Source organism: Mauremys reevesii, linkage group 3 (genome assembly GCF_016161935.1).
Source record: "Mauremys reevesii isolate NIE-2019 linkage group 3, ASM1616193v1, whole genome shotgun sequence".
NCBI classification, from domain to species: domain Eukaryota; kingdom Metazoa; phylum Chordata; order Testudines; family Geoemydidae; genus Mauremys; species Mauremys reevesii.
In genome coordinates, this window is record NC_052625.1 from 112,263,285 (window position 1) to 112,288,227 (window position 24,943).

The 24,943-nt window shown below is 41.3% G+C and overlaps 1 protein-coding gene across 20 annotated transcripts in view; it reads left to right on the top strand.

Moving 5' to 3' along the window:
- The window catches only part of EPB41L2 (erythrocyte membrane protein band 4.1 like 2), a 270,772-nt gene that overhangs the window by 194,376 nt on the left and 51,453 nt on the right, over positions 1–24,943 (top strand). For all 20 annotated transcript variants that reach the window (XM_039530116.1, XM_039530136.1, XM_039530131.1 and 17 more), the window contains 4 exons: positions 16,207–16,282; positions 19,870–20,088; positions 22,116–22,203; positions 23,899–24,051. In XM_039530116.1, the coding sequence (XP_039386050.1) occupies positions 16,207–16,282; positions 19,870–20,088; positions 22,116–22,203; positions 23,899–24,051 (536 nt within the window). The remainder of the gene's footprint in view (positions 1–16,206; positions 16,283–19,869; positions 20,089–22,115; positions 22,204–23,898; positions 24,052–24,943) is intronic.

Below are 24,943 nucleotides of genomic sequence, written 5' to 3' on the forward strand. Positions count from 1 at the left end.
AAGAGGTGCTCCCTGATGTTGTGACAGCATCTTATGTGGGGTCATCAATTCTGGCACTGGTGGTGCCTGTGAAGTTGAGACTGAGACCCTTCAGTGTAACAACAACAGTGTCAGGGGACCTTCTTGATTCCACAGTTTGGGGACCACTGGTTTACCATTTTTGCGGAACGTGGGTTGGATTTGGATCCAAATTTTTGTATCTGCACAGGGCTCTACCAGTAGGGTAACTGAGGCTCTTCTTCAGAATCAGAGATTGACTCACATGAGGCATATACTGTGGCACAGGATCTCCTATGCTTCTGGATAACGGCCTCTCCAGCAGTATAGGAGACATCTCATCTGGTACCAATGAACCCTCAGTCTGGATCAGACATGCCTACAGGTAGAGATCAACTTCTGGTACCGTGGCCAGCATCAGACCCTCTTGCGCCTCCTTGCCCTATGCTGTCTAGAGGCAAAGCCAAAATGCTTCCTTCGATACCATCATCTCCGGTCTCAACAGTGGTCCTCGGCACTTGAGGGTACCACAGCCCCAGTCGGTAGAGCCCTGCAAATCCACAGATATATATTTTCATCCGTGGATACAGTTGTACTTTTTACCACAATGGTGCCCAGACTTTTTCTGTTGCCACCCCCCTCCCCTTACCAGTAATGGGAATCTGTCCATTCCCCCACCTCCATTAATGCATAGTTGGCTCAGCAGAGGAGCTTGGGCTGAAAGCAGAGCTAGGGGCTGAACTGGGGAGCGGGGGAAGAGCTGGGGCTGGCCTGGGGGTAAAGAGGGAATGAATGCAGAGCTGGCCTGGGGTGGAGTAGGAGGCAGAATGGAACTGTGGCTGGGCTGAGGGTGGAGCAGGTCCTGGAGCGGAGCTGGTTGGGGCTGGAGCTAGGCTGGGATCAGAGTGTGGCTGGATGGTGCTTTCTGCCTGCCCTCACTCTCCCTCCCATGGGGGCTGGCCTGAGCCTCCCTGTATGCTGCCTCTGAATGTTCCTCTGCATCCTCCTATGGGAGTGCGCCCCACAGTTCTGGGAGCACTGGTTTACCAACTTGGATCAGATGCAGATCAAAATTTTTGAATCCATGCAGGCTCTACTGGTTGGGTGACTCAGGCTGTTCTTCAGAATCAGAGACTTAGTCATATGTGTCTTGCTCCCAAGACAGGAGGCGTCACTCTTCATCATTGAGGGGATTTTGTCCTTGGTATCTGGCAGAGGGTCCATGTTGATCGAGGGACAAAGAGGTTTTGGTCCAATGCCCTACCAATTGCCATATTGGAACCCAGGGGGTTTCTTCCCACCACCAGATCTTTCCTGCACCCTTCTCCCTCCAGGTTTCCTAATAGATGCCATGATAGTTTGTGTGAAGAGGCTCGGGAAGTTACCCCTAGTACTGAGTTAGGGTGCTGAGCAGGCCCAGCAGAATCTCCTTTGTAGGAGTTATAAGAGGCTCCACTCAACCTGCTTTGTGTTCCTCCTCCTCATCGCCCAATGAGGCGGTGGTATCTTGAGTGTCTTTGCTTCTTCAAAATGATTCCAGGGCCTGTCAGGGCCTGTTCAAGAGGATTCCTTCCTCCCTGGGTGTACAGGTGGAGGTAATTCAGGAGAGCTCCTACAGGTTGATGGACATTTGGGGATCAGAAGGGATATACTAAATAGCTCTCATTATAAATGAGACCATTCTGGAACCCATTAGGATTTCTCACAAAATCCTATCTTCTCTTCGCCAACAGTCAAAAGGACTGAGTGGTTTCCAGTTTTGTATCTTGAACTAGGAATCCTAGCTGGGTAGGTAAAATTTCAGTCTCTGGGACAATGTTCTCAAGTCTGCAGACAGGTTACCAGGGGATGTCAGGCAAGAGGTTCGGGCAGTAGTGGAAGAGGGTAAACTGCTGGCTAGGACCTCTTTCCAGGCTTCATTGCACGGGGCAGATTCTGTAGCTAGGGCTATGGCATTTGTGATAACAATATGTAGGTGTTCATGGATTCAATCATCAGGTTTTCCACAGGAGGTCCTATAGACTGCTCAGGATCTCCCTTTTGAGGAACAGACCCTCTTTTCTCAGCAGACTGATGGCAAGATTCACAGTCTCAAGGACTTTTGGGCTACATTGAAGTTTTGGGGGATTTACAGTCCACCCCCTAAAAAGAAGCAATTCCTCCCCTCAATCATTCTACTGTTACCAGTCCTTTATGCTTAGGTAGCCTAACCAGTTTAGGAGGAAAGGGGAGAGTCATAGAAGGTGATCACTAGCTCCTCACTTTTCATCTTCAGCAAGCTCATGTAGACAGCCTGGAAATAGCAAGCAGTCTGTCTGTCTGTCTTGTCAGATAGCTTACCAGTTTCTTTGACAGCTTCTCTTATCGCATTTTTACCCACCAGGTTATCCCACTTCCTGTGTGTTTGGACCCACATATTAGCACAGATCAGTGGGTCCTAATGGAGGAATTTGGATACACCCTTCAGTTTGTTAATATCCCTCCCTCCAATTCCTTTTCCCATCCCTCTTCAGGGAACCCTCTCATGGACACAGTAGAATGATCTCCTGCCAGTTTCCCCTCTTCATCTGGAAGAAATTTGGGGTCAAACTTTAAAGTGAAGCAAGGTGGAAGGGTGGGTATTGCAAAACACTTCTAATACTCAAAGTCCTATTTAAATGTGGATGAGCATAATCAGATTTTCACATTATAGTTTACAGATGTTGAAGACTTGTCCACTGTACTGAAGTAATTGTGAAAGAAGTTTTTCTTTAATGAATTGATACATTGACTGACATTAGTTTCTGTAACTAATGTAGAGCAACAATGGCTAGAGCCCTTCAAATCTTTGTGCTTTCAGAAGTATGTAATAAGGATAGAAATGGTATGAAGTAGCATGAGGCTGGGCAGAGCAATGCCAAAAAGGCCAAAAGACATCTCCTCTACTTAGTTAGTTTCCATTGGCCGCACTTCCTTGGCAAATACTGAACATTATAAACAGGTTTGCACTGGAGATGAACTTCTTTAGTGACCCCCAGTGAGCATTTTTTTACTTGTCGAAACATACTAGATAGAGGCTATTCTGGTTGTGTAGATGTTTTTAGAATTTATCTAAATTGGATTTATACCATGAACACTTCTTACAGTTAAGACATTTGCTTTTGTTGTTGTTAGCACTGTAGATGTTCATGATGCATAAAGGTAAAAGCCTGAATTTTCAATAGTGTCCACTGATTAAGGGTGCCTCAGTTTTTGGGTGCCCAACTTGAGACCCTGTAAAACGGGCCTGATTTTCTGAAAGTGCTGAGCACCCACATTTTATGTTGGAAAAATCAAAGCTCGTTTAAGGTTTCCTAAATTTGGTAACCAGAATCACTATACTTTTTTTTTAAATTTAGGCCATGGTCCTTGCCTTCTGGAAATAACTTTGGAAGTAAAATCCAGACCCAATAAACCACGTGGGTAAGGGTTGGGCAGGAAAACAATTCAAACACAATTTTTGAATAGTGGTCATGATGAAACTTGCTTATCTTGATTTACACTATTGTTCTTGTTGTTAATGCAAGTCTCCAAACATCAGTATGGGCTGTTAAGTGTTGGTAGGTGGGTAGCTGGATGTACAGGTGGTGAATTAGATTAGTTTCAGCCTTAATTCTAAACTTTTTTTTTCCCCCTTGGAAGAATATATCAGCCTTTTTTGTGGAATGTGATTTGAACATAGTTTCTTTTAGATGTATATAATTCAGATAGCGTGTTCAAGTGTTTGAAGCCAGAGTTGTTGCTTCCTTTTTAGTCACATAACACTGACCTCCTGACTCCTCTGTCAGGGTGTCCTGACTAGAACACATTTCAACTTGATTTGGAAAATCAGCTGTGTGAGATAAAAAATTTTTATAAGAGTAAATTCTGTCAAACTACTTTTAAAACTGCCACCATGAACCAGATATTACTGGGCCTGGTTTTGTCTACAGAACTGTGCATAAGTCTCAGTGTAACTGAAAAGAATTGGGCACACTATGTCCAGTCAGGGCCTTTCAGTATTAACAATGGAAAGAGGTTCACTCTTGCACTTTGATCCCGAGTTTATTCACTTAGGCCTGGTCTACGAGTTTAGGTCGAATTTAGCAGCATTAAATCGAATTAACCCTGCACCCGTCCACACAACAAAGTCATTTAGTTCGACATAAAGGGCTCTTAAAATCGATTTCTGTACTCCTCCCCGATAAGGGGATTAGCGCTGAAATCGCTATCGCCAGTTCGAATTAGGGTTAGTGTGGATGTAATTCGACAGTATTGGCCTCCAGGAGCTATCCCACAGTGCACCATTGTGACCACTCTGAACAGCACTTTCAACTCAGATGCACTGGCCAGGTGTACAGGAAAGGCCCCATGAACTTTGAATCTCATTTCCTGTTTGGCCAGTCGAGCTCATCAGCAAAGTGACATGCAGAGCTCATCAGCACAGGTGACTATGCAGTCCGAGAATCGAAAAAGAGCTCCAGCATGGACCGTACGGGAGGTACTCGATCTGATCACTGTATGGGGAGATGATTCCGTGCCATCAGAACTACGTTCCAAAAGACGAAATGCCAGTACATTTGAAAAAGTCTCCAAGGGCATGATGGAGAGAGGCCACAACAGGGACTCAACATGTTGCTGCGTGACAGTTAAGGAGCTCAGATAAGCGTACCAGAAAACCAAAGAATCAAATGGACGCTCCGGGACAGAGCTTCTATGCTGAGCTGCATGCAATTCTAGCGGGGGGGACTGCCACCACTACCCCATCCTTGACCGTGGATTGCGAGGAGGAGGCACTCTCAGCCATGGCTGAGGATTTTGCGGACGGAGAAGACGAGCTTCAGGAGAACACACAGCACACCATTCTCCCCAACAGCCAGGATCTTTTTCTCACCCTGGCTGAAATACCCTCTCAAGGCGGTATCCCGGATAATGAAGCCATAGAAGGGACCTCTGGCGAGTGTACCTTTGTGTATATAATGCATGGTTTAAAAGCAAGCATTTTTAATCATTAATTTGCCCTGAGGACTTGGGATGCATTCGCGGCCAGTACAGCTACTGGAAAAGTCTGTTAACGTGTCTGGGGATGGAGCAGAAATCCTCCAGGGACATCTCCATGAAGCTCTCCTGGAGGTACTCTAAAAGCCTTTGCAGAAGGTTTCTGGGGAGAGTAGCCTTATTCTGCCTTCCATAGTAGGACACTTTACCATGCCCTGCTAGTAGCAAGTAATCTGGTATCATTGCATGACAAAGCCTGGCAGCGTATGGTCCCAGTGTTTGCTGGCATTCAAGCAACATCCGTTCTTTATCTCTCTGTGTTATCCTCAGGAGAGTGATATCATTCATGGTAACCTGGTTGAAATACAGGAATTTAATTAAGTGGACATTCAGAGGTGGCCATTCCTACTGGGCTGTTTGCCTGTGGCTGAAAAGAAATCCTCCCCTCAGTTAGCCAAGCGGGGGCGGGGGGGAGCGGCATTGGCGCTAAGCTGTTCGCATTTGGCTAGCAGGGATCTTCCCTGATACCAGCCCTGTGGTGGGGGGAGGGGTAAAGCGATTATCCCAGATAATTGGATGGGGGTGGTGTTAGTTTGGTTTCTGCTGCTGCACGTTAACATGAAAACTGCAGCACTTAACAGGCTTTGCTTGGTATGGGAAAGGAGGGCACTGCTTTTATGAAGGTTGCAGAAGCCGAAAGGCTATGGCTTACCATGGCCACCGGCAAGCCGAATTCTGTTGCCCGGGTCTGTGTCTGTGATCTCTAACACCAAAACCGCACCATTAAAGCAAACATAACAATATTGCAGCTTTCATTTGATGTAGGCTCTGGGAGACGGTTAACAGTCAAATTAACAAACAGGGCTAACATATCTCTATCTTGCAGTATCATCTAGATCAAGAGTTTTTAGCAAAACACTAAAGGAGGTGTTATAAGTTTTGTGGCGAACACCTCTATCTGACAGGAAGTTGAGGAGATTTGTACAATAAGAAAGCAGCATAGATTGAACCCTTTGTATTTATTAATTATTCCAAACCAGGTAGGATGCTGTCTGGATACTCCAGTAACTTTAAAAATAACTAGATCACTTTTTAACTCTTTTGGAAGGCAAAGGCTTATTGCTGGAAAGAGTCTTGAAGTCTGAGATTTTGATTGGTTAATAGCACATTTATATCCTGAGCTGTTAGTGAAAATACTAAAAGGTACTTCACCCTTAATAAACTGGATTGTTCACAGATTGCTAATACCCGGAAGCACGTGATTCTGACATATGCTAGAAGAGAAGTTGAAGGGATCTGGAGCCTAATGCAGGAGAACGAGAGGGTTTCTTGGCAAGTAAGATTCTTGTATGGCGCAAACTCAAGCCTGCCCCCTTGAAAGTTCTGTGATCTCAAGCCTGCACCAGTGTATGTCTCACCACCCTGCTACTTGTTCTTGACTCAATTTCAGGCTGAGAATCGGTGTAGGACGCATGTTGCTCAAAAGCACATCTCTGGTATCAGGGAGGGAAACCAAAGCAGATGGCATTGGTGGCTTGGCATCTCTTAAAACCACTACCTTCCCATGTCTCTGTGCACTTGGGCTTGATTCTGCAAGGTGACGAACACCCAAGTCTCAATCCAACAAAGCATTTAAACATCTTAGGAGAAACTTCCTAAGTGTCAGAGTAGTTAAGCACTGGAATAAAGTGCCTAGAGTGATTGTGGAATCTCTGTTGTTGGAGGTTTTTAAGAACAGGTTAGACAAACACCTGTCAGGAATGGTCTAGTTATTACTTAGTCCTGTGTTGAGAGCAGGAGACTGGACTAGATGACCTCTTGAGGTCCCTTCCAACCCTACACTTCTCTGATTCTGTGTGCTTAACTTTAAACCGTGAGTAGTCCTATTGAATTCAATGAAATTACTCACATGCTTAATGTTAGGCACATGTTTAAATGTTCTGCTGGTTCGAGGCCAGCGTTCATGGCATCTTGCAGAATCATTCAAGCATTTAAACTGGTAGTGGCAAAATGTATCAGGGATCATCTAGGGAGCTGAGGGTGGGAACAAGCAAACAAATACATATCTGAGTGGCTTCAGCAGCCAGACACTTCCCCCCCCCCCCCAACCCCTTTCCTGGCAATCACAGGAATTTCCTGCAACAGAGGAGGAAATTTGAAAACTTTCCTTCTGCCCTGCTGTTTCTCTTCCTTCCCCTCTCCCAAAACTCCACTGGCCAATAAGAGGCAAGAGTGAGTGACAGCCTTTGAAACCTGACTTAGCCTTTTCAGGGTCCCTAGAACTTCTGTCCCTTGGTAGCGCTGGGACAGGATTTACATTTACACCCAGTGACTAGATACAGGTTCAGAATTATAAAAGGGATGAAGGTGATGGAGATGGGCAGAGCTCCTTTCTTTTGTAGCGTGAAGGGTTGGGGGATAAGAATGGCTGGCTAGGGAACTAAAAATGAATATATTCATTCGTAAGTGCAGTTTGAGTATGGAAAAATTCTACCTTGGTTCTGTAAGGGTGAATTACAATAGTGTTAGCAGGCATACTGTAATGTAGGCTAATCTCCTTTGCTGCTCAGAAATGATGATGGATAAGAAAGGATAATGCCATGACTAATTAGGTGAACTTCCAAATGAAATCAAACATCAGATCAAATTATGTTTACTTCACAAATAAAATCTTAAGTAACAGTAGTGTAATATGTAGTCCATGAGTTGGGAATTTTGCAAGACTTTATATTACTTAGAGTTGCTGATATATAAATTTTCAGTTTAAACTCAGCTGTAGCAGATTTTCATTTAACAAGGAGAACTGTATGGCTAAGGGCCTGTGCATCAAGATGTATACAAAGAAATTTTGCTTTATATAACATCTTTCCTATAAACTTTCTCTCAAAGGCTTTGTAATGTTAAATGGAGTTGAAATTAATTGCTGTGAAGAGGAAAAGAAGATTTTAAGAGGTATAGATAAGGAAAACCTCTGCATTTGAGAGATAAATTCAGATGGAGTGACAGATAAGGGTAATCAAAGGAAAGGAGAAGTTGCTGAAGAGATGCTTTTTTTCATCAGCTGTGTTGAGACTGTGAATAGAGAGGGACTGGAGGGGAGGTGGAGGGGAGAGACAGGGTCCATGAGGTAGGCTGGACTAAGTATATGGAGGGTCTTAAGAACAAGGTCTGGATATAGATTGTCTTGACTCCCTAGATCAATTTCAGGGGCAATACATTGCAGAGGGGAAATAATTTCCTTAATTTCAGGTGCCCTTTTTACATGTGTGCCATTAATTTATTTGTTCTTGCCACATTACCACAAAACTATTAGTTGAGCCATAAAAATAGCATATACACCAACAGTAAAAGATACAAGAATGCCTTTATTGGGATAAAACACTGATTCTCCAGTATAGATGGGATGAATCATGTTAATTGTGCACTGTTGGTTATTACATTCTTTTCCTTGAAGAATGTGTTTAATCTTGCTTCTGAAGCATTTTTGAGGTAGCAAGTTGGCTAGACAAATTCTTGACATTTCAGTAGGCCATACTATTAAGCACCAATAAACAGAGAGCACTAGTACAGACAAAATTCTAAATATCATTTAAATATCAACATTTTTTTACCTTGCCCAGCAGTTTATAATGTCAGTATCACAGTATAAAGTTTTATACAGACAATCAAGTTTTTGTATGCTTTTGTGATATTGCTGTACACATGAGCTATACCCGTAGACTGTCAGAAGTATAGAAACAGACTGTACACAAGCAGTTTAATACATTTAGCTTATGTTCAAAGGAAAAACAGTTTCCTATTACCATTTAAAATATAAGAAGGCCAGCAATTCATACTGTGATCAATGCAAAATTGTTGATTTGTCAGTTTCAAACAGCTTTACTGAATTTTGTTTGTGGCTGTAATAATGGTCTAAATTGTGGTAATACTGAAGATGTATACACCTGGAATTTCCACATATCCCATGGATTCAAACTCCAGGAGCATTTTATGTTTCAGAAGATAAGCTTTCACTTAAAACAAACAAAATTTAGATCTTCTGGTTACGAAGAGCCTTCTAAGAGCTGTGATCTATGCTAGAAAAAAAATCACATTGCTAACAGGAGCCAGCAATGGGTTAAGCGTCAGTTCATCTACACTTGGTTTAACTGCAAGTATAAACCATTAAAAACTGAGTTGAGCATTAAGCAAGTCTTCACTATATTTGAGAGGTTGGGGGCAGATGCTGAACAGTTTTTTGTTTGTTTTTGTTGTCTCCCTCCCGGTCTACAGTTGCTGATAAACCAGGTGCAGATGAACTGGGTTTATTAGGTTTAACAGGAATAGGTTATTAATTTTTTTGGGGGTAGACCAGACCTAAAAGGCAACCAATGGACTCTTCTAATGCTGAGTCTGCAGTTGGAACAGTGAAAGAATACCACCGAGAGATGTCAGTTGCCCTGATCGTCTCAAGAGGGGAACTCTTTCACTTCTCTTAATAGTTAACTTAGATGCCTAGTAATTATTTATTATTTTTTGTTCACAGAAAATTATTTTCAGAGTAGCAGCCGTGTTAGTCTGTATCCGCAAAAAGAACAGGCGTACTTGTGGCTTATGCTCAAATAAATTTGTTAGTCTCTAAGGTGCCACAAGTACACCTGTTCTTTTTGCAGAAAATTAGTATTTTCATAGCAGGACAATTAAAGTTTGCTTATGATTAAATTCTCTGTACATTCTTTGTCCATGTACTTCTGTAGTGTTCTTACTTACCTTTGTTTTTCGTTAGCAACTTTTTTTGTTTTAATCAGGTAGCTTTCATGCAGTATTATTGTAAGACTGTACTCACCATTTATTGACTTTTCTCACAAAACGACATATCAGAAGCCTGGTATATTTGAGCTACAAGTGTATTGCCTCTCCCCGTAACTGGAATAAAATGTTTATATTTACTTTTATATGGGTTCATGATGATAGATTTTTCATTTTCAGAGAATTAAACATTAATTATTTTTAATTGATGCCAGTCCCCAGGGAGAGAATAGATTAACCTGTTTCCATCCATTATGGCTTTCATTCAATAGTGCTACGTTAAAATGGCATTCTGATTGTATGTGCATTTGACCCATTAGTTACCATTAGACATTTTTTTTTCCAGTGACACCTTTTGGACTTGATCCTGTCCTGTGTTAGTATATGCATCACTGTAAACACTTCAAAAATCCTTTTTGTTCTAAGGATGTTTTGTGAATAGAAATATCTTGTGAGATACAAGGGGCCATGAATTTCAAAAGCAACTAGTGACTTTGGATACCCCAGTTTGACACCTCAGAGGCAGGGGCGGCTCTACAAATTTGGCCGCCCCAAGCAATCATGCCCGGGAGGCGCCCCCGAGCCGCGGGAGCAGCGGACCTGCCGCGGGCATGACTGCGGAGGGTCTGCTGGTCGCGCGGCTCAGCTGGACCTCCCGCAGCTGCGGACGATTCGCTGGTCTGGCGGCTCCGGTTGAGCTGCCGCAGTCATGCCTGCGGGAGGTCCAGCCCAGCCGCGGGACCAGCGAACCGTCCGCAGTCATGCCTGCGGCAGGTCCGGTCGTCCCGGGGCTCCGGTGGACCTCCCGCAGGCATGACTGCGGCAGGTCCACCGGCCCAGCCTGCCGCCCCCCTGGGAAAGGGCCGCCCCAGGCGGGTGCTTGCCCCGCTGGGCTCTAGAGCCGCCCCTGCTCAGAGGCCAGACTTTCAGAAAGTACTGAGCACTTCCTCTGAAAATCTAATTCATAGAAGGTTGTTCAAGCTGGGCAGCCAAAAATCGAAGCACCCCAAATCACTAGTCACTTTTAAAAATCTTGATAAAAGATTTTAATGTAAAGAGAAATGCAAAATTTTGAGAATTTTTGTGTTTAGACATTAAACAATGCTTCATTTGGCATATAATTCATAAACTCAAACTCTTCTCCCTTCCAACTGGTAATAGTTTGGTTTTTTAAGAGGTAAAGACAATGTTGAAATATTGTTACATATTAATGGTTTCATTCCTTGGCCCACAAAATACTACAAACCTAATACATGGTATTATTCTCAGAACAGAAATTAGTTATGAGTGAGACAAGGTGGGTACATAAGAATGGCCATAGTGGGTCAAACCAAAGGTCCATATATCCCAGTGTCCTGCCTTCCAGCAGTGGCCAGTGCCAGGTGCTTCAGAGTGAATGAACAGAACAGGTAGTCATCAAGTAATCCAGGTAATATATTTTATTGGCGTAACTTCTGTTGGTGGAAGGTACAAGCTTTCGAACTACTCAGAGTTCTTCAGGTCTGGGAAGAGAAATCAGTGTGTCTGAACTAAATAGAAGTTGGGACAGATAGTTTAACGTAAGGGGTAAAACACGTTGGGTAGCGGGGGCAATAAGGATTATAATGTTCTGTAAAAGAGGTTTTGAGTAGGCCATTAAGGGTGAGCAGGTTTTATATATATTGATTATATTTTCATCCTCTGGACAAAAGACCTAAATTCTCATAGATTTCCACCTCAACTTCAACAACCACCACTCATCCATCAAACTCTCTCTACAACATTCCCACAAAGTATCAACTCCCTGGATGCCACAGTTAACTTCAACAGTGAAACCCTACAAATGAATATATATTAGGAATGCCTGGATCACCATGCTTACCTCCATGCTTACCACCCCAGACACACCAAAAAATCTATTATCTACAGCCAAGCACTTAGATACCACAGAATTTGCTATGAAGAGAAAGTCCAGGATGCACACTTAAAACCACCTTCATTAATTAAGGATACCACTAGAGAAGTAGATTGCATCATGGAAAGGACCACCCAAATACCCTGGAAGAACCCACTTCAATACAGGGGGCAAAAAAACACTGATAGCATGTACCTCTGTCATCTACCACCTCACACGAATCCATATGGGGTATCATCAAATAGTTGCAACTAATATTTGATGGGGCCCACATCCTGAAAGAAATCTTTCCTACACCCTTTTCTTCTGGCTGTAAAACAACCCCCCAAACCTTGCCAAGCTAGTCATCAGAAGCAAGCTCTCCATGGACCGGGATGCACCTACTAAAAGTGGCACCGGACCCTGCCTGAAAAACAGATACAAAACCTGAAGACATATCTCCACTGCTACAATGATAAATACCCCCCTACACCACACCTTTCAAGATTCATGGGTCCTACACATACTTATCACATGTGGTGTACCTCGTCCAGTGCATCAGATACCCCAATAAAAATTGAGTGAAACCAGACAATCACTGTGTGATCAAATGAGCTCTCTCAGAAAATAAGGCACAAAACCACCATATCAGTTATGGGCGAACACTTTTCACAAAATGATCGCCACATATCTGATCTTTCAATACTCGTCCTCAAAGGAAACCTGCATACGCACTTCAAAAGATGAACCTGGGAACTTAAATTCATAATGCTGCTAGACACCAGAAACCATGGACTTGAGACGCTGGTTTCATAGCTCATTACAACAATCTGACACACATCTGCTAGCTGACCCTTAATAGGGTCTTTTATGTAAACCTCTTTTACATAACAATCTAACCCTTATTACCCAGGCCAGCTCAAGCAACCTCCTGCAGCATGTTACCCTTTATGCTTAACTGTCTGTCACAACTTGTATTTAGCTTAGACACCGATTTCTTTCCCCAGACCTAGGGCATGTCTACACTACAAACTTTTGCTAACTCAAGTTAGGTTGGCATAAAGCTGCCACAGGTAGTATATTGCTTGCGTACGTGCATGCATGCTTGGCTCCTTACGTTGGTGCTGTGCCTACTCAACATTAGTGCTTGTTTCAATGCACAATGTGGTGCACGATGGGTAGGTATCCCAGTGTGCTACTCACCACCATCCAGCGCACTGTCTTTTGGGAAGTTTTGGCAATGCATAGTGGGGCAGAAACGAGTTTCACTGGGATGACTAATTGTGAGATAAAGTTCCCATCATGCAGCTTTTTCCACCTCCAAATGCCATCTTTATTCCATAGTTTTCCACACCTACTTTTAAAATCCCACAGACCTGCATGGGGCTTGCCACTGTCCAAAAGCATGGAGCCTGCAGAACTCTGCACTATTGTCATGAGCGTTGCAAGCACAGGATGCACAACTCTCCAGTATTTGCAGAGCTGCAGAAAGAGCTGTGGAGAACATGATGGTTTTTTTGGGAGGCCAAATTGCTGTAGGACATAGCGAGAACCAATTCAACATTGTTGGCATAGGTGCTGGAACTATCAGGGGTCTTTGAGGTGCTGCCATACCCCCTGGCTTGAAGTTCATTCCATTATGTACAGGTTTTACAGTTTCTCAGAACCCCCACTATACAAATTGTCCCAGCATTCCTGATTGTCAGTGGTGTTCACAGAGTGGTTGCAAATGGTGGAGTGCTGCTTTTGGGCACGAGAAATGAGCACTGACTGGTGAGATCGCACTGTCATGCAGGGTTGAGATGACAAGCCGTGTCAGCAGAACTTCTGGATGTGCAAGGCCACATTCCTAGAACTCTGCACTGAGCTTGCCCCAGCCTTCCAGTATCTGGACACCAGAGTGAGAGCTTCACTGATGAGAAGTATCGATCACACAGTGGAAATTTGCACTGACAGATTGCTACTGGTCAGTGGGAAATCATTTTGGAGTTGGAAAAATCCAGTGTGCAGGCCATTGTCATGCAAATATGCAGGGCCATTAATCATCTCCTGCTACACAGGACTGTGACTCTGCAACTTGCAGGATATAATGGATGGATTTGCAATGATTGGATTCGTGAACCGCAGTGAAGTGATAGCGCGCACATCCCTATTTTGGCACCAGACCATCTTGCCCCAGAGTACTCAGCAGAAAGGACTATTTTTCTACAGTTGTGCAAGTGCCGGTGGATCACTGGGGATACTTCACTGACATCAGTGTTGGCTAGTCAGGGAAGATGCCTGACACTAACATCTTTAAGAACACAAGACTGATCAAAAGACTGAAAGCAGGGACTTTCTTTCCTGACTGGTGGATTTACCATTGGCAATGCCAAAATGCCAGTAGTGATCCTGGGAGACCCAGCCTACCCCTTACTCTATGGCTCATGAAGCTGAACATTGGCGACCTCAACAGCACCAAGGAACGATTCAACTCTACTGTTTCGGCAGGTGCAGAGTGGCAGTTGAATGTGCTTTTAGTCATTTGAAGGGGTGGTGAGGTTGACTCACAAGACTGGATCTCTGTGAGAAAAATATCCCAGTGATTATAGCTGCCTGCAGTGTCCTGCATAGTATCTGTGAAGCAAAGGGAGAAAAGTTGCCTCTGGGTGGAGGGTAAAGGTGGAATGTCTGTCGTCTGAGTTTGAACAGCCAGATACAAGGGTTATCAATGGAGCTCAACCAGGACCTGTATGGCTTAGGAAGGCTTTGTAAGAGCATTTTAACGGTGAGCCATGGTAACGTGTTGTGGTGTGCTATGCTCTACCTGACCCTACAGTTTGGGGGCCTATTAGGAATTGTGTGGTGCTTGGTGCAAATTTATGAATAGAACACTGACAATGTATCTATTAATTTTGTGGTGCTTGCTATACGATTATGACACTATTTGTAAAAGATCCTATGAGTTGTCACAGTGTTCAATAACAACTAAGTGGGTGCCTTCAGTACCGCCAGGCATTCAGCAGCATATGTTGGGAACTAATAAAGATGAATTATTTTCCAAACAATATTGTTTTATTGAGTAATGAAAACACTTCAAAAAAATTCTGTACAAGTTAAAAAACAAAAACATTAAAAACAAAAACATTAAAAACTTAATAAATTCCTGGATCAGAGCTTAATGAAGGGGGTGTGACATTAATGTCCACTTACATCTTCCAACATGATATGTTACCTTTGTTTTGTCAGCCTAAGTGTTATCTTATCTGTACTCATTCACTACATAATTATAAATCATTAAAGCTATAGCTATCAAAGTGCTTAATCTCACTATTTACAATTACTCATTTTATATTTCAATGTTATAAGTCAGTATATGAAGGAGAGTTATGGGAAACATGATTCTTTAATGTCAACATTTCCTTCCTACCTTTAAACGTTTTTTTTCACTTGAAGTCCAGTTTTATTTGTGAGTCATTACAAAGCAACTTTGTTAGAATTTTTCCTGTGAATGCGTTTTGAGTGGTGGCTCGATTTTTATGGTCTTAATAGTTGCTTTTAATGATACCCCAACAATGTCCACTGAAGGTAGGACAAAGTAATTGGTTTAATCTGCAGCAAGGGAGATTTAAATGAGATATTAGGGAAAGCTTTCGAACTACAAGGGTAGTTAAGCATTGGAATAGAGTTCCAGGGGAGCTTGTGAAATCCCCATAATTGGAGGTTTTTCAGAGGAGGTTGGAGAAACACCTGCCAGGGATGGTCTAGGTTTACTTGGTCCTGTTTCAGCACAGGGGGTTAGACTTGCTGATCTTTCAAGGGCTCTTCCAGCCTTACATGTCTATGATTCTAATATAGGAGAAACTGTATTGTGTATGTGGTTTTATATATTTAATGAGAGCAGCCATTTGTTGGGCTACAGTATTTGCCAGCAAATAAAGTGCTTTACAACTGCACTATTTCTACTTCATGCTTTAGTGTATGCATCACAAACCTCAGTTCTTTCAGTTTTTCTTCCCCATGAGTGATTCTACAATCTCCCAAATTAAAAGGAATTTGTTGTTTTATGAGCTCATCTCAACAGGGGAGAGAGATTTACCCTGGAAGAAGCTGGAAAACATTGGTTATATTACTTCACAATCAATGCAAAAAATAGTTGCTCAGGTTGAAACCCTCTAAAATGTTTCTTTGAACAAAAGATACCTTTAAAGCTGCTAAATCAAATTATTATGGTTGCCTGAGAATTCAAAACTCTAAATACTTTGATAGATGTTTTCATAATCTATGATAAGAAAAACATTGTAAGAAATTCTTCAGAAAGTAAATAAATTATCTTAACCTGTTGGTCTGATCTTTCAGTTTACAAGTGTAACTACCTGGCATTGAAGAGAACCCACTCTTGTTAACTTTCTATCTCTTTATCATAGCTTCTAAATTTCTTACATTTTAAAATTGACTTTTATTGATGTGACTAGCATTTCAGGAATTAAGACTTTCACAAGTGTTTTAAATCTCTGTTTTGGTTGCTTGTTAAAGTTCTTGTGGAGTAATAATCAGCCATTTCCCATTTGTAGGTTTACCCTGGCTATTCACCTTTAATGTGAAGTTTTATCCTCCTGATCCTTCACAGTTGACTGAAGACATTACCAGGTATGCATATTTTAATATAAACCTTGATAATCAGTGTTTTTTATATTGTACACTCTGCAAGTCAGCAACTTTACTTGCTTCCTGTGTTTTGAATTCACATTGCAGATTTTCTCTCCCCCCAACTCCCCTCCCTCATAGATTAAGGGAACAGAGAGGCTCTAGGTGTGGGAGGAAACTGGGGTACATATCCTGGGCACAGACTTCAGGATGGCTGTGGAAGTTTAAATATTCTGTCTGCTGCTACAGCACAGTTTGACTATACTGTGCAGTGCTGCTGCTTTTTGTAGCCAGCAGGAAGTGAGTAGGAGTTGCAGACTTGGCATGATGACATCACACAGCTTTTCTTGCCCCCGGTTCACAGCATGAGCAGTCCTGAGCTGGGGTGAGACCTGGGACTCAGTGGATCTGATAAAGCCTCCAAGGGAGCTCCCAAATGAGGGGGGGAAGCTACTTGAGATGGGGGGAGGGTCTAATGAAGGAGTCCAGAAGGAAGCGGGAGAAAGTAAAAATTATAGCAAGAAACCAGAGGATGAGGACAGAGGTGGGATAGAGTGAAGCAGCATGATAGCAGGGAGGAGACCAGAAAAGGGAAGGAACCTCTTAAGGGTCAGGGGCGTGGAGCCAGTGGATGTTAAGGGGCTGCCTCTATGTTCGGATGTAAGCAGTAGGGTAACTTGTGTTGATATGAGTACTAAGCTCAAAGATGTTAAGGTGCTTTATATGCTAACTCTATATTAAACATAAACTGAATTGCTGAGAATACATTTTCATAGATATGTAACCCTTCTGCCCCTCTGAGTTGGCGGCAGCAACAAGGGCCGGGTTCAGTATCTAGGGGTTCCGTTTCAATAAGACAATGCAAAACCGGCTCGAGCCCCCAGCCAGTGACCTGGGACAATTACATACCACCCCCCGGGGGCCTCTAGGAGGCAATACTTCCCCTCTCGCAAGCACGGATGAGTGTAGCAAAATCCTTTTAATAAAGGAGGGAAACAGTGTGGCATTAGTTGAGGAAACACCACAAACAGGATTCATAACACAAACCATGAGCAAAAGACCCACCCCCACGTAAGTTTGGCAGTGTCCTTTTTCCCTCAGGGTCTTGAGTCCAGCAACCCCAAAATCACCCAAAAGTCCAACAAACCAAAAGTCTCTGTCCCTGGTCAGTGCAGCCCCAGAGTTCAAAAGTTTATCTGCAGAGTTTCCCCGCCAGCCAGGGTGGAAATGGGGAGGGAAAAGGGGGCACGCTGGGTGTTAAGGGGCACCTTACATGGTCGAAGGCCGACTGCCCCACCTCTCTGTGGGGTTCTGCTGCAGCCTTCACCACGAACTGCTCCGCTCTACCAGCCGCACCGCTCCACTCCTCCAGCCATCCCGTGAGCTGCTCCAGCCACCTCCGCCAACTGCTCAGTTCCGCTCCTCTCTGTTCCACTCGCTGTTCTGTGGGCCGCTCCAACTGTCTCACAACTGCTCCACTCTGCCAGCTGCTTAGCAATATATCTTCAGGCTCCCCCACTGGTTAACACAGCACTCAGTGAACTCAGCTCAGTAATTTTAGCTCTTTAGTGACTTCAGTTCTTAGTGATTTCTGCTTGTAGTAGGGGAGCCCCAGTGCTGGTGCACCATTGGCCCAAAGTGAATTCAGCACAGCGGCCTGTAACTAGACTCTTAATGGAATCAAAATTAGCTCTGCTATTCAACAGTGGAGAGAGGAGGTAGTGCAATTGGTGTTCCATGCCCTGAAAAGGGGCCCATACCATCAGGTACACATACCTGTCCCCAACCTCTCTCCATTCACTGGGTTTTGGAACCCATGTCCCTTGTCTAGCGAGTGCTACTTAGTTGATGGTGAGTCCCTCTGTCATAAAACAGTTCCACTGGCCTTGATTCACATAATCAGGGTAACAACACTTTATTCTTCCTGCCCCAATAACAGAGAAACTGGGGATCCCACAGCAGCTAAAGTGACCATTTGGGCAGCTGTGGATTCATACTAGGCGGGGTGGGTGTGCCTAGGCGCACAAGACCAGCCCCTGAAGTTCTTTTCCACACTTGCCACAATTCACCACCAGATGTCAGGTTAGAGCTCATCCTGACTCTGCTTACAGATAGGTATTAGAGATGGTAACAAACACAAACTAAGATAGTACAACAGAATTATTATCCTTTATTGTTTCTTTATGATCGCACCCACTATGTGCTACATGCTTTTCAGACAACCAAGGAGGAAGAATCTGATAACAGAGAAAAGTAGAAAGAGTTTAAAGAAAATGGGAAATATTTTTTTCCTCAAGAGTTGTCTTGGTTTACTGTTGCAACATTAATATTGTAATTTGCTTAAGTGTTTTGAGGGGATACAGAAATAGTCCAGATAATTTATTTTTTGTTGTCAAACATTTATCAAATAGAATTTGTTAAATACAGTATGTAGCAAACACAGACTGTGTGACAATGGTATATAAAGGATTTATTGGTACTTGTTTAAAATTATTTATATAACTCACCACTTAGTAGCTTCCTCATTTGTGAGGAAAAATGACCACTCCAAACATACGATATACAAAACAAACTACATATACAGTCTAATTGTCTCTCATTCCACATGTAGTAGTATAGCTAATTGTATTAGTGTTCAATTAATCTAAAACACAAGCTTTAGGTGTCCACGCTGGCTATAAACTATTTTCAGGAAATTAAGTTGGGCTTTTAGATTATGTTCAATTAATGTATATAGTGTTGTTCTTGATTATCTTTGAAATTTTCTAAATCCCCAATACTTTGAGCTTCACTATGAATTCAAAATAAACTAGTAAAAAATAAAATGTACTTTTGTTTAGTATGTCATGTAAGATTACTTTGTGTGTGCATGGCATAAGGCTTTATGGACAAGAGTTGCAAGGTACAAGATAAATGTAATTACTCACATGGATACAACCTGTGTGAGGGATGCAAGTGTTCACTGCTTATTGATATAATAATGTTGTAAGGCATGACTGACTGGATTACATGGTGCAAAAAAATTTAGATATATTACTGAAGTTTTAAAACCAAACCCTAGATTTCAAGGAAAAAATCATCCATTTTTAAATGGATTGTACCTAGGATGACCAGACAGCAAATCTGAAAAATTGGGATGGGGGTGGGAGGTTATAGGAGCCTATATGAGAGAGACACAAAAATCGGGACTGCCCCTACAAAATCTGGACATCTGGTCACCCTAATTGTACCAAGCCTGAAAATGAACATGACAGAGTTGGTAAGCAAGTTTTATTATGTAAAGCTCGACACATACTGCTCATTTGTACTGGGAACCAGAATATTTCTAATTCATCTGATTTATGAAAGATATATTGATTCTCATATTAAAACTGTAACTCCAAATCCTTTGTTTTTAGTTGATAAAATCTATCAGAAATGGAACTTTGTCTCTGTGTAATGGTTCTGTCAGTGCATTTGGTTTGTAAAAAACAGACTATTGGAACTACATGTTTGGGCAGTTTTTACTCAGCTTTGTGCATGTGTTCTCTCACAGATATCCTGCAGGAATATTTCTGCTTACCCTAAGTAACTTTTTTTCCTTTTTGCAGATATTTCCTGTGCCTACAGCTTCGCCAGGATATTGCTTCTGGCCGACTGCCATGTTCTTTTGTGACTCATGCCCTCCTTGGTTCATATACTCTGCAGGCCGAGCTAGGCGACTATGATTCAGAGGAGCACAATAACCATTACATCAGCGAATTCCAATTTGCACCCAATCAAACAAAAGAGATGGAGGACAAAGTAGTAGAACTGCACAAAACACACAGGTGTGTCAGACCTGGTGGGAATAAAATATGTTGATATGGTCTTGGTTACATCTGTCATTTCTCTTGATCTTAAAGATATGTATAAAATTGTTAAATTGAAGAAGTTTAGCACTACTATGAAAGTCTTACATACTTATATAGCTACAACATTTTTCTTATATGCATTTAAATGGAACTTGTCTTTAGTTTGACTTTCTTTTCATCTTTTTTTTTCCTTCTGTTTATTAAAGCCCCTTAGTAGGCCTTCCATCAAAAAAGTCAATTATGGATGGCTTCTTGCTTTAGCCAGTAAAAATAGCAATAAACATTTCAGCTGGGAAAGGTTTGAAGCTATATTTCATGATACGGGCTTTTTTACTTACTTTTTAAGAATGATTGTCTGAATTTATTTTGTTCAGAGATGTTTTGAATAATGTGAAGAAAACATTCAGAATCTGAAATTTTTCATTTAAATTAGCTACAATTATTCAGTCTCTAAACTAGCTACCTTTGGTTTATTAAAAATACATTTGTCATCGGATTATGAGGAGCCATTTTATGACTGACGTGCAGATAGAATTAAAGTCCCAAAGTCTCATTACATGAAAAATATAAGTACATTGGCAATTGCTTTCAGTCAGCAAAATAGATCATACATTTCTTTGCATTGCCCATAGGCCAAACCCAGTGCCCTGAACTATACGCTCTTTGTAATGTTCTTTTTTACCTTAAATAAACCACGGTCACTGTTTTAGTTTTGTTGATGATAGGAAAAATTATTCTTGTTCCCCTCATACTGACGGAAGGATGGTTGTCTTTTGTTAGATAAATGCTATGAACGTAGATTGTAAGCTCCTTGGGGCAGGAATAGTCTTTTTGTTCTGTTTGTACAGCATCTAGCACAATGGGGTCCTGGTCCATGATTAGGCATTACCACAATACAAATAATAATAATAATAATGATAATAAAAAATTAGTGAAGTCCTGAGCTATATTGGGAGCAAAAACCCCACTGTCTTCAGTGGGGCCACAATTTGGGAACATATTGCTCTCTCGATACTGTACAGTTAATAGAAAAGTGTGCAGTCTAAGTCAGAAAAGGTTAACCTTTCCATGTTGAACATTTGAGAAAAGAAATGTACCTTATTTACTGATCTTGGCATTATAAAGGATACCAGTGAAATTCTGAAATTCACACCTCAGCGAAGTGGGAGGGAGGATAGATTCCTACCTTTGGTGGTGGTACTGTTTGACCTGGGACACGGTTTTCTGCAAGGATAGCTTACCAGGGAAGCAAAGCATTTTAAATGTCTAAGGATCTGTCCTGGCAACTGAAAAAGATCAATATATTTAAATGAAAGACTAGAATATGGAATATTCCAGAATGCAGTAAAAATTATGTAGCACCTGTAAAGCACTGAGATCCATGATGGTCATGCTCGTGACTTTCTCTTTTCCTGATAAGTTAGTGAATGTGTCTTTAGGAGAGTGGTATGTATTTTTTAAAAGATCTTTATAATTGAAAACAAAACTGTGCTACCACAGCCCTTCTGTCAGGGCAGTTGGGGAGAACATCTACTCCAGTGTCACAGAGGGGGCTGGGAAAACTCAGCAGATAACTGTTTAACATGATCCAAAGTGACTTTTCAATCTTATAACTTCATAAAAAATACTGCTAGAGTTATATTGAGTCATGGAAGAGATCCTTGATTCTGTTTGTGGGAGAGGTGAGGGAAAACTGGAAGCCAGTTCTTTGAAGTGGAAAAAGTGTTTGTTTGGTGGGGGGATGTTTGAGTAGGTTATAATTAAAATTGTGTTGCAGCACTAAAGATAGTAAATGCTATTAAGAATATAATATACCATGAATGAAAATATACATACCTACGACTTTGGGGAGAGAAATACAGATAAGTGCAAAAGTACTCATGATTTAGACTCCTCTAATCTGAAATATTTAACATACCCTAAATGTAACTGTTTTCACTAGGTTTTACTATCTTGATATTTATTTTTAACAGTTAACTGAAGGCATCTTTTAATGGTTCTAGGGGCTTGACTCCAGCACAGGCAGATTCTCATTTCTTAGAAAACGCCAAGAGGCTTTCCATGTATGGAGTGGATTTACATCATGCCAAGGTATTGAACTATTTTTTTCTGAAAAATACTTGCCATTACAGAGCACAATAAACATGGGCCACTCAACCTGAAGATATATGTACATTTAAGGATACGTAAATGCAAGCCCTTCATCTGCTATACTATCTGGCAGTCATATTAATTGTTCAGTTTACAGGCATAGGGACCATGAGAGTTTATCTTCAGTCTAGGATTATTTAGCCTATGTGGCTCCATACTTACAGATTGGGGAAAAATATTCTTAGGAGCAACGAAGTTTGTTTTAAATGTCAAATGTTTATCTCAGTGATAGGCTTGGAGAGGCAAAGTGGAGCCTAAAATGTGTCTTTAATGTTGTTGTTTTTTATACCAGTGGAAGTTAAGTACAGATTTTTAATCTAGATGGTTGGAAATGAACTTCGATTTTTATTGACATTTTAATTTTGAAAAGTAAACAAACATTAATATAATCCAATTTTAAAAAAATCTATGTTCTCAGAAAATCAGTAACAAAATTCATTTAATGGACTCAGAATGCTAAATTAATCCAATATTTAAAAAGAGAAGCTAAAGTCAGATTTTTTATATATAGTGTAAAAATACTAGAGAAACCTTCTGCTTTATTCAGTGGAACTTGGAAAGGTAGTTGGGTCTTATAAAACGTTTTTGTAATTTTATTAATGGCCTTTCCCAGTTGCTCTTGGAAACATTTAATGTAGGTACGCTAGTCTTTACTGGAGATGTATGGTATATACATCTGCAACCTTATTTCCACTACTAGTAGAAGTTCACGATGCCAGCTCGCTCTTGTCTTGGATGGCTTTAAGAATTTTCACTCTTTCAGTGGTTCTAATGCTTGCAGTTACTCCACAGCGATTTCTCATGGCAAGAAAAGCTCTGACAAGAACTCTATTTTCTGAAATCAATTTTCAGCCCTTAGAATTCTACCAATCAGTCTAGAATTTAGTGACACCTGGATGTGAGCACTTTGTATTATTGCTAGTTGGTTGGGAGGATGTTGGTATTTGTGCTATAATGTGGGGAAGTCTCTTCTCAAGACTTGCATTACATGCAATTCCTATGAATAAGCATTTGCTTCTGTAAACTGATAAACTGAGATCAGACATTGTCATCGGGCCAAAATGATTAAAATGCTATCTGCCAGCACCTTGATTGAAGTGGCTAAGCTGTCATTGTCAGCCAAATATCCACTTCCTTCTCCATCTTAATTGAAGTAATAGTTATATATAACTGCACAATATGATATAACCAACCTGCTCTATTTTTCATAAAATCTATGTTTGCAAGCCCTTTCATTTTTTTTCTTCTCCCTTTAATGCTTGCTGAAACATTTGCTAACATCCATCACATTTCTACTGCTGATGAGTTTCTAATCTATTTTTATATGCCCCCCATCACCATCATTTTGGTGTGTTTTCTAAATTTGTAGCATGTACACATAGATGTGTCTTGTCACTGTGGACTGGACTGATGAATGTCAAACCACTGCAGGAGTCCCAACCTTGTTTCTAAGGTTAATAAATGCAGATTTTTTTCCTGCTGTTGTGTACCTTTTCTTTGCAACCCCATTTGGCATTACTGTAATTTCAACATGAAACCAGTGTAATCAACATCCCTCCTCCCAAGTGTATTAACATAGTTAACTCCATGAAATATCATTATTTAAATTTTGTCTAAAATTCTCATTTGCGATAGGATTCAGAAGGTGTGGACATCATGCTGGGTGTATGCGCTAATGGGCTACTTATTTACAAGGATAGACTCAGAATCAACCGTTTTGCTTGGCCCAAAATTTTGAAAATCTCTTATAAACGCAGTAACTTCTACATCAAAGTCAGGCCAGCAGAGGTAAGGAGGGCTTTTATTCATTTCTTGCAGTTCTGTTCATAAACAGCTTGTGATGTTTTATAGAAAATAGTGGTCAACCTTTCTGCTGCTATTCAAGAGTGAAAGCTAAGGTTCAGCCCACCAGCAAGATGTTTTCCAAACTTCCCCAGGTGTTCTGGCAGGGAGTTCAAATGTGGGATTTATATCAGCAACTGTTTGGGAATAAGGGATCTCTGAATCCTCTTCATAGATGACCAGTCATACCAAATACTTACATGTGGTATTCTAATTAATGAATTCTCATCAACTAGCTAGCTCCTTTTATTTACTTACTTGCTACTTATATTTTTAATTGACTTTTTACATGAAATGCTGTGAACTGTAACCATGCTAATGGAGATTGCTATATGTCAATAGATTGTGATTAATACAAAATCGTAATTTGAAAAAAAAATCTCTCTCCCTCTTTACGTCTTGTGATTCTTAGACATAGATGTATTGTCCATCCATGTGTACATCTTGTACTTACATTTACATAACATTTTTGGCTTAGAAATTATGACAAACTTAATGTGCTGTGTAGCTTGAACACTGCCTAGTACAGTATTTAGTGGACTACGGGGAGAAAGTGTGCATGACTGCTACTACAATTCTCAGCACAATTGGCTTTCTGCAGTATGTATGTGTATATATAATATATATTTTTAATTCTGGGCAGTTCTGGGCAGCTAGTCATGAAACTTGCAAAGAAAACTATTGGTTTTCCCAAAGAAGAGCCATTAGTAAGTACTGATAGGAAGTGATAATGTGATTATTACCCTGCATGAGTAGTCCACCCGGTGCAATTATATTGCAATATGGAATATTTTGAGACATTTTGAGCCTCAAGAAAGGAGAATTAGTGCTTGTTGCG